The sequence below is a fragment of the Somniosus microcephalus genome, chromosome 10 (genome assembly GCF_052327205.1).
Source record: "Somniosus microcephalus isolate GS21.2 chromosome 10, FLI_Smic_1.0, whole genome shotgun sequence".
In the NCBI taxonomy this organism is placed as follows: Eukaryota; Metazoa; Chordata; class Chondrichthyes; order Squaliformes; family Somniosidae; genus Somniosus; species Somniosus microcephalus.
In genome coordinates this window covers 62,692,097-62,704,902 of record NC_140996.1, presented here as the reverse complement: position 1 = coordinate 62,704,902, position 12,806 = coordinate 62,692,097, and the positions used below count along the sequence as shown (strand labels likewise).

The window sequence follows — 12,806 nt, the reverse complement described above, 5'->3', positions numbered from 1 at the left end:
GTGGTGAGGGGAGGGTGGGAAGCCAGAGGTGCATGCAAGAATGAGGATACCAGCATCTTGTATTCTTTCAGCCCTGCCACTGGCCAAGGGCTCAGCCATGCCCCTGCCAAGAATGGCCAGCACCGTCTCCTCCAAGTGGGTGAGGTGAAGGTAGGAATGGGAGGTGTGCTTTGTGATTGGTACAGATTGTTGGTATGTGAGTGATTGGCTCCACTCCCGTGACCAATGCCTCATCCATGAAACGATGAGCTCTCTCCCTGGGAGTGGGATCAGCCATCACGATCAGGGGATTAAGTTCCTTGCAGATCGCCTTCACAGCCAGCAATGCTGATAATGAGGATCTGCACAATGATGCAACCTCCCCTTTAAGAGCTGGAAGGGACCAGTGTGCAGGATCATTCCCGATTGCATAGCACCTGAAATTCATTATCACTCTGCTGGTAGCGCTCCCCCTGTAGCGCCCTGCTTGGGTCATTAGTGCTTGATTTAGCACTCCAGCTCTTTCCAGGTGCGCTAGAAGCCAATTTAGGGAAACCTCAGACTCATTAACACCTGGCGCTAATTTTTCACAATTTCAAAGTTTAGCTCCCCAAACGGAGCGATACCACATTTCTCCCCCAGAAAGTGGCTATTTTGGTGAGGCACTCTTGCTGTGATTGAACCCACTGCTAATGCCCTTTTAATATCCCACAATGCCTCGCAAAATCATAGCCTCACTTCCAGAGGCTGTTAGACGATGCAACGCCACATTTGGAACTGATGCCTGGAGTAACGGCACCAGGAAGGCATTACATGGTCAGCGCTGGGCTAATAATCTTTAGTTCCCCAGCGCAAATTTTTCTCCTACCGGCCCAACCATTTTCGGCGGCTGTTAACCAGAGGCCACGGTGACACCCACAACTTTCGTGGCGCAGTTGAATTTCTAAGCCAATGATTTTATGCCTTCTGGAAGTCCATATAAATAACATCCATAGACATTCCCTTATCGACCATGTTAGCTACCACCTCAAAAAATTCAACTAGGTTTGTTAGGCATGACTTACCCTTTATAAATCCATGCTAGCTCTGTCTGATCAGTTCATATTTGTCCAATTGCTCAGCACCTGCCCCTAATAACAGTTTCTAGCAACTTCCCCACAAAAGACATTAGACTAATCGCCCTTTAATATCCTCTCTCCTTAGTTATCTCTCCTACCTTTCGATCAGATATGATATATCAGCTTCACTTAAGTGTGAATTTGAGGCTTCACTAGGTGGAAAACAATGAGATCTCGTTGGTTGACTCACCTGGAGACCAATGTTCCTGCTAAGGTGCACACGCGCGGCCGGCAGTAATCTGAAAGGTCCCACGGAGGCCACTCACCAACTTTTACATTGTAAATACTGCGCATGTGCAGAAATTTAAAGGGACCGCGCATTAAAAGGAACAGGCCGCACAGAACAAAGCGCAGTTTACAGGGAACATTTCTGGAGACGTGCTTGAATTATGTGGGAAGGTTTTTTCCTACCCTGACCACTCGTTGCTGATAGCTTGGTTGGAGTTGTCCTAATGTTTGCCTAAATCCTACCTGCAACTGATGATTCACAGATTAATTTTTGGAATTGGTTTCATAGTAAAGATACTTCTGAGGTAACTTTAATGCCAGGATCATAGAATCATAGAATGATGACAGCACAGAAGGAAGCCATTTGGCCCGTTGAACCCTTTCAAGCAGTACATTCCAAATCCTAACAACTCGCTGCATAAAAAAGTTTTTCCTCGTGTCGCTTTTGGTTCTTTTGCCAATCACCTTAAATCTGTGTCCTCTGGTTCGCAACCCTTCCGCCAATGGGAACAGTTTCTCTCTATCTACTCTGTCTAGACCCCTCATGATTTTGAACACCTCTATCAAATCTCCTCTCAATCTTCTCTGCCCTAAGGAGAACAACCCTAGCTTCTCTAGCCTATCCACATAACTGTAGTCCCTCATCCCTGTAATGATATCAGCAAATAGTGATGTTATTTGCCTGTTTGATTATCATGTCTTACCAGCATAGTTGCCTGATTGATTGCTTGTGTCTGACCAGCAGAGGGCATGTGACCGAAAGAAGCAAGGCAGTTAGTTTAGTTTCAGATTCGTTCTAGATGCATCACTAGCATAATGGTGTCTCCTGAATGCTGTATAAAGAGTTGAACAGACTTTAGATTAAAACTCATTCTCTTTCATAAATGTCTCATCATTGAACCCACAAAGAAATCAATACATGGTGTCAGAAGTGATTGAAAGAGATGAAGAGAAAAAATCTGAAGATAAAAGTATGACACCGGTCATACATCCATGCAGAAAAGTTCCGTTTGCTCTTCAAAAGCAACTGAAGGCAGAGTTGGACAGGATGGAAAGCCTGAACGTGATTCAGAAGATAGATGAGCCAAATGAGTGGGTGAGTTCCCTCGTCGTAGTGGACAAAAAGAATGGAAAGCTCAGAATTTGCCTGGATCCAAGAGATCTAAACAGAGCAATAAAGAGAGAGCACTTCAAGCTTCCTACACGTGAGGAAATCATGGCACAGTTTGCAAATGCAAAATATTTCAGCAAGTTAGATGCATCATCAGGATTTTGGCAGATGAAGCTGGACGAAGCAAGTTCAAGACTGTGCACGTTCAACAGTCCATTTGGCAGATACAGATTCCTAAGGTTACCATTTGGCATTGCCTCAGGTCCTGAAGTGTATCACAAGACTATCCATATGATCTATGAGCACCTGGAGGGAGTTGATACATCAGTGGATGACATCATAGTATGGGGAACCACGAGAACTGAGCATGACGAGAGACTGAAAAAAGTGCCGGAAGCAACAAGGAAAACAAACCTGAAGCTGAATAGAGAGAAATGCCAGCTCGGGGTGACAGAACTGACATTCGTGGGAGATATCCTTAGCAGTGAGGGCATCAGACCAGATCCCAGAAAGGTGTCCGCCATTGAGAATATGCCAAAGCCACAATGCAAAAAGGACGTGCAGAGGTTTAATGGAATGATCAACTACATGGGTAAATTCATATCCAACCTCTCAGAAAAGATGGCGCCACTGAGAAGACTAACTGAAAAGAACATAGAATGGGAATGGAATCATGAGCATGAGAAGTCATGGAGCGATCTAAAGAAACTGCTCACAGAGGAACCAGTTCTGAGGTTTTATGACCCAGCGAGACCCGTCAAGATATCATCAGATGCATCACAGAGTGGGCTCGGTGCTGTTCTTCTGCAACAATATGACTACTGGCAACCTATTGCATATGCATCGCGCTCAATGACAGACGCGGAGATGCGATATGCTCAAATAGAAAAGGAGCTGCTCAGCATCACATACGCCTGTGAAAGATTTCACCAGTTTGTGGCAGGACAAGCAATCAGTGTAGAGACTGACCATAAGCCCTTGATTGCATTGTTCCAAAAGCCACTAAATAGCTGTCCACTTAGAATACAAAGAATGATGATCAGGCTGCAATGCTATACACTGAATGTTGCGTACACACCGGGTAAGCTGATGTATACAGCAGACACGTTGTCCAGAGCTGTAGACCCAAATGAGCCCGCAAACACCACAATGGATGACAAAGTGAACGCCTACGTGGACATGATCACAAGTGCACTGCCCATAGCAGATGCAAAAATGGAGCTCATAAAGACTGAGACAAACAAAGATGAAACAATGAGACGACTGAGAAAAAGCATCTTGGATGGATGGCCCAACATGAAGCAAGACTGCTCACCTGATATAGCAGAGTACTGGAACTGCAGGGCGGAACTATCAGTGGTCGAAGACATCATCTACAAAGGAAGTAAAATAGTTATCCCAAAGAGTCTGAGAAGAGAGATGCTAAAAAAGATCCATGGAGGACATCTGGGAATCGAAAAGTGTAAGAAAAGAGCACGAGAGGTGATGTACTGGCCACGAATCAACCAAGATGTGACAAATGAGGTGTCAAACTGCACAATATGCCTGAAATATCGAGCAAGCAATCCGGTAGAACCACTAAAGCCACACCCAGCACCAGACAGACCTTACCAGAAGGTAGGCGCTGACCTATTCGTATGTCAAGGGAAGGACTATCTTGTAGTCACAGACTATTACTCCCTGTATCCAGAGGTTTGTAGACTGTACACCACCACTGCAGATGCTGTGATAACATGTATGAAAGCCATATTCTCCAGACATGGCGTGGCAAGCGAGGTCTTCACAGACAACGGACCTCAGTTTTACAATGCAAGTTTCCAACACTTTGCCAAAGAGTGAGACTTTGTCCACACAACGTCAAGTCCTCACTTTCCACAGTCCAATGGTCTAGTGGAAAAATCGGTCCAGACAGTGAAAAGACTGATGTACAAGGCAAAAGACAGTGGAACTGACTTCTACCAAAGCATGCTTGTATACCGCACAACGCCGCTCGAGTGTGGTATGTCACCAGCCCAACTCCTGATGGGACGTCGGCTAAGGTCAAACCTACCCATCCCGGAGAACCTCCTGAAAACAAAAGAGGGGGAGAAAGTGAGGAAGTTCAAAGAGCAACAGAAAGAAAAGCAAAAGTACTACTATGACAGAGGAACACAAAACCTACCTGAACTCCACACTGGTGACCAAGTAAGGTTCAAAGACAAAACAAACACATGGACTCAGAAGGGAACTGTCCTGAGTGAAGTTCAACCAAGATCATACACCATTCAGACAGATGAGGGTGCTGTCCTGAGAAGAAATCGTAGGGATCTTCTCATGGGACCAGCCACAGCAGGTCAAGAGACTGATACTGTTGAACAACCTGATCACACAGCTGAGAACACAGCATCTGAGGCAACAACTCAGATTCAAGGACAATCAATCAGAAAATCCTCAAGACACGTGAAGCCTCCTGAGAGACTCATTGAGCAAATTTAAGGCCTATTGTTATAGAAGGAAGTAATGTTATCTTATTCTTTCTTCAAGTTCTAGTGTATTGACATATTTCATGTGAACACACAAAGCAAGGTTAAAAAACCTTGATCATGATAATGATAATGTAAGTTCATTAAGTGTTACAGTTAAAATGCAGATTAATACAAAGAAAACATGTTGTTAGTTAAAAGTAAAATACTTTTGTTTTAAGAAAAGGAGATGTAATGATATCAACAAATAGTGATGTTATTTGCCTGTTTGATTATCATGTCTTACCAGCATAGTTGCCTGATTGATTGCTTGTGCCTGACCAGCAGAGGGCATGTGACCGAGAGAAGCAAGGCAGTTAGTTTAGTTTCAGTTTCGTTCTAGATGCATCACTAGCATAATGGTGTCTCCTGAATGCTGTATAAAGAGTTGAACAGACTTTAGATTAAAACTCATTCTCTTTCATAAATGTCTCATCATTGAACCCACAAAGAAATCAATACAATCCCTGGAACCATTCTGGTAAATCTTTTCTGCACCCTCTCTTAAGGTCTTCACATCCTTCCTAAAGTGTGGTGCCCAGAATTGGACACAATACTCCAGTTCAGACCGAACCAGTGTTTTATAAAGGTTCATCATAACTTCCTTGCTTTTGTACTCTATGCCTCAATTTATGAAGCCCAGGATCTTGTATGCTGTTTTAACCGCTTTCTCAACCTGTCTTACCGCCTTCAACGATTTGTGCACATATACCCCCAGGTTGCTCTGTTCATGCACCCCCTTTAGAATTGTACCCTTTAGTTTATATTGCCTCGCCTCGTTCTTCCTACCAAAATACATCACTTCGCACTTTACTGCGTTAAACTTCATCTGCCACATGTCCGCCCATTCCACCAGCCTGTCTATCTCCTCTTGAAATCTATCCCTATCCTCCTCACTGTTTACTATACTCCCAAGTTTTGTGTCATCCACAAATTTTGAAATTGTGCCCTATACAGCCAAGTCCAAGTCATTGATATATATCAAGAAAAGCAGTGGTCCTAGCACCTTCCTCCAGTCCGATAAACAGCCGTTTACCACTACTCTCTGTTTCCTGTCACTTAGCCAGTTTCGTATCCATGCTGCCACTGTCCCTTTTATTCCATGGGCTTCAACTTTGCCGGCAAGCCTATTATATGGCACTTTATCAAACGCCTTTTGGAAGTCCATGTACACCACATCAACTGCATTGCCCTCATCAAAAAACTCGATCAAGTTAGTTAAATACGATTTGCCTTTAACAAATCCGTGCTGGCTTTCCTTAACCAATCCACACTTGTCCAAGTGACTGTTAATTTTGTCCCTGATTATCATTTCCTGGGCATGAGCTGGTGTGGCAAAAGTAAGGAGAAAGAACTTGCATTTATTTAGCGGCTTTCACAACCTCAGGAAATCCCAAAGCGCTTTATAACCAATTCAGTACTTTGGAAGTGTAGACACTGTTGTGATGTAGGAACGCAGCAGCAAATTTGCGCACAACAAGGTCCCACAAACAGCAGTGAGATAATGACCAGATGATCTGTTTTAGTTATGTTGGTTAAGGGATAAATATTGTCCAGGACACCGAGGAGAGCTCCCCTGCTCTTCTTCGAAATAGTGCCATTGCATCTTTTACATCTACCTGAGAGAGCAGACGAAAGGCGGCACCACCGACAGTGCAGCACTACCTCAGTTCTGCACTGGCGTGTCAACCTAGATTTTGTACTGAGTCTCTGGAGTGGGACTTGAATCCACAATCTTCTAACTCAGAGGTGAGAGTACTACCAATGATCCGAGGCCAACACTTAAGTGCGCAAAATGTAAGATTTTTAATACTATAAATATTTTATACAGATGTGCTGAATTGTGGGTATTTTTATGCAAAATGGACGATAACTGTCCACACTTATTTCACGTTAGACCCTCACTGCTGGCAAATAGATGTTTTTTTCCAAATAAACTAGTTTGTTAAATCTCGTATGAAAGAAAGTGGTCTAACACACTGTGCCAGTCAGATTCCTCATGGCAATTTTAAATTTTGTTTTGTTCTTGTAGATGACTTCAGTGGAAAGAGTACTGGACTACACTGAACTTGAAAGTGAAGCATCATGGGAATCAAAAAAGCCCCCGCCCAATGGCTGGCCAATCCGTGGAGCTGTGGTATTTGAAAATGTCAACTTTTGCTACAGTCCAGAATCTGAACCTGTTCTAAAGGATCTGAATCTAACAATCCGAGCAAATGAAAAGGTAAATAAAAGCACCTACTGTTTGACAATTAATCACTTTGACTTCCATTATATAAAAAGTCTGATTTTTAACCAGTTTAAAATTCTTAATGTTGTGTTGTCCTATGCATTTATCAAAAATAAATATCTGAACAAACTAAGAAAGAGAAAAACCACACTACACACGTTTGACTGTAACGTTTCCCAGCAGGGTGCTCCATAAAAATGTTTGTGCACATTCCCTGACCCTGTTGATGACAAGTTAATGGTTGGGAAATTTTCATTCCAGCTTGTAAGTTGCATCAGCAAGGAAATGATACTAGAAAAATCTTCATTTAAGTGCGTGTGTGAGTGATGTACCCGTGCAATGAACAGCTTATAATTAAATGAATTAGCTTTTCCTTTTAAGGGGAAGCTAGACAAGCATATGCGGGAGAAGGGAATAGAGGGTTATGCTGATAGATTTAGATAAGAAAAGACGGGAGGAGGCTGGAGTGGAGCATAAACGCCAGCATGGACTGGTTGGATCGAATGGCCTGTTTCTGTGGTGTATATCCTATGTAATCCTATGTACTGTAATTTTAAAGCCATTTAGAAACTTGTAAAGGCGTTATCAATACCAAGAGCTTTGTGCAGAGGGCGATAATAGCTAATCAAATGCACAACTCTGATTAGTTTAACACTAAAGTAACACTTTACCACCTCTAAGAAGCTGAGTAATATACACATAGATAGAAAGAACCATAGAATCTTACAGTAAAGAAGGAAGCCATCCAACCCATTGTCTGTGCCGACTCTTTGCTAAAACAATCCAAAACTAATGAACTGACGAAGGGTCATCGACCTGAAACGTTAACTCTGTTTCTCTCTTCACAGATGCTGCCTGACCTGCTGAGTGTTTCCAGCATTTTCTGTTTTTAATCCAAAACTAATTCCCCTTCCCTGCTTTCTTCCCATAACCATGTATGTTTTGCTGCTTCAAATGTTTATCGACTTTTGCTTTAAAAGATGCAATGGTCTCTGGCGCAACTACTCCTTATGGCAAAGCATTCCATGCTCTAACAACTTTTTGTAAAGGACATTTCTCCTAACCCCTCTCCCCACTGCTTTAGTGACAATTTTACATTGATGATCCCTCATCATTGTCTCCACACCCAAGAAAATAGTATTCCCCTATTCACCCTATCAAAGCTCTTCATAAAGTTAAAAACCTTTCTTAAATCTTGTTAAAGTTCTCTGCTCCAGTAGAAATAGTCCCAGTATCTCAATTTATCTCCTCATAATGAGATTTTTTCATCCCTAGTGTCATATTGATGAATCTACTCTTTATGCTCTCTATGGCTTTAATAGGTGCAATGGTCTCTGTCTCAACTACTCCCTGTAGCAAAGCATTCTGTAATCCAGAAACTCTGCATAAAGTTCTTCTAACTTCTCTATAATGCAACCCTTAAAAATATGCATAGTGCTCTAACTGTGGATAATCATTGCCTTATACAAATTTATCATAACCCCTTTCCTCTTGTATGCCCCATTTATAAAACCCAAAATGCTCTCACTCTTTTTTATGGCACTATCTACCGACACTTGCACTTTCAAGTAATTACATATTTAAACCCCAGGGTGTCTCTGTTCATCCATACCCTTCAGTGTTGTTACATTGAGTGCTTGGCTCTGCACTCCTTTCATTTTCTGTGATCTGGTGGATGTCATAATAAATGTTGATTTCATTACTGGTGACCCCATCTTATACAGGATATATATATTGTGTGTGTGTGTATATATTATATATAATAATATAGATTGAAATAGATAGTCGACAGATCAGTGGTGTGACCTTCATTGCTGTGAAAATGGCCAAAATGTTGCTCAAAGCTGCACAGTTAGAAACTCTAGCCTAGAAATTCTAATAAATAATGGGGTGGAAACCTGGTGGACTTTGAGTGAAGGGAAGGAAATCAGAGTGTAACCAGTTTATGCCCTTTCTTATCTGCACCAGAAATTTCCGATGGCGGGGAGTCAGGCAATCTTACAATCCGTTCTGATGTCACTTTCAGGGCCTTGCCTGATGGGATCACAAGCTCCCCAGAAAACCAAACCTCTACAGGAGGCATGCATATTTGCCATTCAGGGCTGTATGTGGGCGCCACAATGTCATATTCAAGCGGCAGTTGATCTCAATATTTTAGAGGACATCCAATCTTCGACTAGACTGGTCTGTGCCACCCTCCAGCTCTGTGGTACTGGTGCAGGCACCTGCCCCTACTATATAAATGGCTCTGCCCTAGGCTTGGTAATTGTATTCAAGCTGCACCTGTGAAAACAAATGATGAAAATGGTTGGATAAACTGATAGTGGTATTCCTTGCTACAGGACTGAATGTAGTCTGAAGCCAAGTGGACTTGCTGGGGATTGCTTTCTGCATACCAAACCCACTTCTTAGAGCGTGGAAGACGCATTGTTCAGTTGGTTGTCTACAATATCATGAGCAGACTGGCACTGTAAAATTTGCTGGCATTTATCTCAGGAACTCACACTATTGCAGCTACACTATGACATTCTGTAACAATCTAAAAAGTCTTTATGGAACACCTGCATCAACACTTCATGTATTGCTTTTTCTACCTGTGGAAGTCTAACAAATAGTATAGTTTACTTGAATTCTGTTCCTTGTACATACAAATGCAACTTAACCATTGCACCTTGGAGAATGTATTAGATCATAGGAATTCTCTGACATGCTTGTTGGCATCCCTGTGCAATTTTCCTGTGCCACAAAATGCAAGTTTGTAAAACATCTGGTGTTACAGATGTGCTTGTTACAATTGTCACCAATATTCCCCATGATTCAGTGGACAAATGTATCAATTACTATGGCTTTGAGACATAGACCTGGAAGGCCCCAGGTTCGATCTGTGATGAGTACCCAATCTCAGCCAGAGTAGCAGCGTGGCCCTACAGTTGGCCTCTATATGGGAAAAATTGGTCGTTTGAGGCCTGGGTCAAGCTTGTCTGTCATAACCTCCATGATGGAACTGCCAAATGTGTAATTGAAGAATAGTCACGCAAGGAAAATGCTGAAGGGCCTGTACTGCTCATGTTACATTATTGCAACATCATTCACTGCAAGATTTGCTTCCTGCTTACCTTGTGTGTTTTTTTAAGTTTTCAATTTTTAAAGTATATGTTGGTATGAACTTGCAGGGAGTATGGAATGAAATAGTTTATTTTTAAAGCTATTCTGAAAATATATTTGTAAATTTCTGTACTGGGACAAAAAGCATTTCTGGAATTCTTGCTGGAGGTAATTTTCATGAATGGAAGTAATTAGCATTTACTCAACTTAATAATAACTGTCCTGAAATGCAGCTGGATAAAATATGAGGCGAATACTCCTCCACGATCCCGCCCAAAGATCGCAGTGAAGAATGACGGAAAATTCGAACGATGAGCTCTACTGCAACCTCTCAGTTCCAACGGGGATTTATCCTGCCTGTGTCAGGATCGCTGCTGGTCACCCTTTCTCTGCCTATGATGTGCAAATGGCGTTTGCGGGGGGGGGTGGTCCTCGGTAGATTTCCCCCATTTCCACCCCAGTTACTACTGTCTCCCAAAGCCATGACATGGGTTAGCAGTAGGCCGCAAGCAGTGGTAGTAAAGACCCAGAGTTTTCCCAATGAAGGGAGAGGGTCAGGTAGCAGCCTCCTCCCCTCCCACCCCCAGTCGGCCCCAGACACTTAGGCTGGAATTTTGTGGAGGAAGGCGGGATGGGGGCAGGGGGGCTCCGAGGCCGGGTTTCCCGCAGGCCCTGCCGACTTTAGCGGTAGGGCCTGATTTGCATGCGAGGCCTCAGTTTCCCGCCCGCAGCCAGCCCGATTGAGAGGCTGGCTGGCTGCGGGCAGGTCGGCCTTCGACTGAACAGAGGAGGGAGTGAGGGTTCACGTGAGGGCCGGGCCATTAAATGGATCGGGGTGTGGGGGGGAGGTAGAGGATTGGGGGTTGGGCCGGGCCATTAAATGGATCGGGGGTGTGTGGGGGGGTAGAGGATCGGGGATGGGGCCGGGCCATTAAATAGATCGGGGGTGTGTGGGGGGGTAGAGGATCGGGGGTCGGGCCGGGCCATTAAATAGATCGGGGGGGTGTGGGGTGGGGTAGAGGATCGGGGATGGGGCAGGGCCATTAAATGGATCGGGGGGTGGGTAGAGGATCGGGGATGGGGCCGGGCTGTTAAATAGATCAGGGTGTGGGGGGGGGGGGGTGGTAGAGGATCGGGGGTCAGGCCGGGCCGTTAAATAGATCGGGGGGGGTGGGATGGGGTGGGTAGAGGATCGGGGGTCGGCCGGGCCGTTAAATAGATCGGTGGGGTGGGGTGGGGTGGGTAGAGGATCGGGGGTCGGCCGGGCCATTAAATAGATCGGGGGTGTGTGGGGGGGTAGAGGATCGGGGGTCAGGCCGGGCCATTAAATAGGTCGGGGGTGCGTGGCGGGGTAGAGGATCGGGGATGGGGCCGGGCTGTTAAATAGATCGGGGGGGTGTGGGGTGGGGGGGGTAGAGGATCGGGGGTCGGGGGGGTAGAGGATCGGGGGTCGGGCCGGGCCATTAAATAGATCGGGGGGGTGTGGGGTGGGGGGGGTAGAGGATCGGGGGTCGGGGGGGTAGAGGATCGGGGGTCGGGCCGGGCCATTAAATAGATCGGGGGGGTGTGGGGGGTAGAGGATCGGGAGTCGGGCCGGGCCATTAAATGGATCAGGGTGTGGGGGGGGGTAGAGGGTCGGGCCAGACCGTTCAATGGATCGGGGTGTTGGGGGGCCGGGGTAGAGAATCGGGGGTCAGGCTGGGCTGTTAAATGGATCGGGGTGTGGGGGGTAGAGAATTGGGGGTCGGGCCAGGCTGTTCAATGGATCAGGGTGGGGGGGAGGGGTAGAGGATCGGGGGTCGGGCCAGGCTGTTAAATGGATCGGCGGGGGTGGGGGGAGGATCAGGGGTCGGGCATAGGTTCGGGGGGGTGGGGGGGGAAGAGAAGATCGGGGCCGGATGATTGTGGGGACGGAGTGGGGGGTTGAAGGGAAGACCATGGCCGGCCACCCAGGAATGGTGGCTGGCCTGAGCATCATCGCTGGGGGGGAGGCCTGAGAAGGCAATTGGAAGCCTCGTGAGGGGTCTCCGATCGCAGGGGTTGGATTCGGCAGGGACCCTGGATCTAGGAGGTAGGTATAAAGGCACTTTCCTCCGGGATCCAGTAGTCCCTGCCTTGCCGTAACTGCCAGGTTTCACAAATTGTGTGAAACCCGTCCACATGCAGTTAAAAACAGAATGGCTTCCAGCCTCATTATAATATTTAAATTTACATCCCACCTCCCTGGGAGCGGGCTGGTTGCCCACAGACACCACCACCAGCCCCCCCCCAACCCCCGCACCCTGTCCCGCCTCCGTTAAAACTGGAAGTGGACAGGTTGGAGGCGGGATCAGGACAATTTAACTACCCCCACGCTCCAAACCCACCCGTTTTTTATGGTTAAAATTCCCCCCTTAGCTGCAGAAGGCTTTGGTCTCTTGATGGCCAGAATCCCACCACAGATATGCAGTAAAGCGCAAACCAGGACAATGAATCAGGGCTGGGGTGGAATCACCGGGACAGGCAGAAGTCCCACTTCACTGGTTATAAACTTA

General features: G+C 45.7%; 1 protein-coding gene across 1 annotated transcript in view; it reads left to right on the top strand.

The window, feature by feature from the left end:
* The window catches only part of abcc4 (ATP binding cassette subfamily C member 4 (PEL blood group)), a 516,746-nt gene that overhangs the window by 388,756 nt on the left and 115,184 nt on the right, over positions 1-12,806 (top strand). Inside the window, exon 25 of the mRNA XM_085999895.1 lies at positions 6,970-7,161. Coding sequence (XP_085856021.1) covers positions 6,970-7,161 — 192 coding nt within the window. The remainder of the gene's footprint in view (positions 1-6,969; positions 7,162-12,806) is intronic.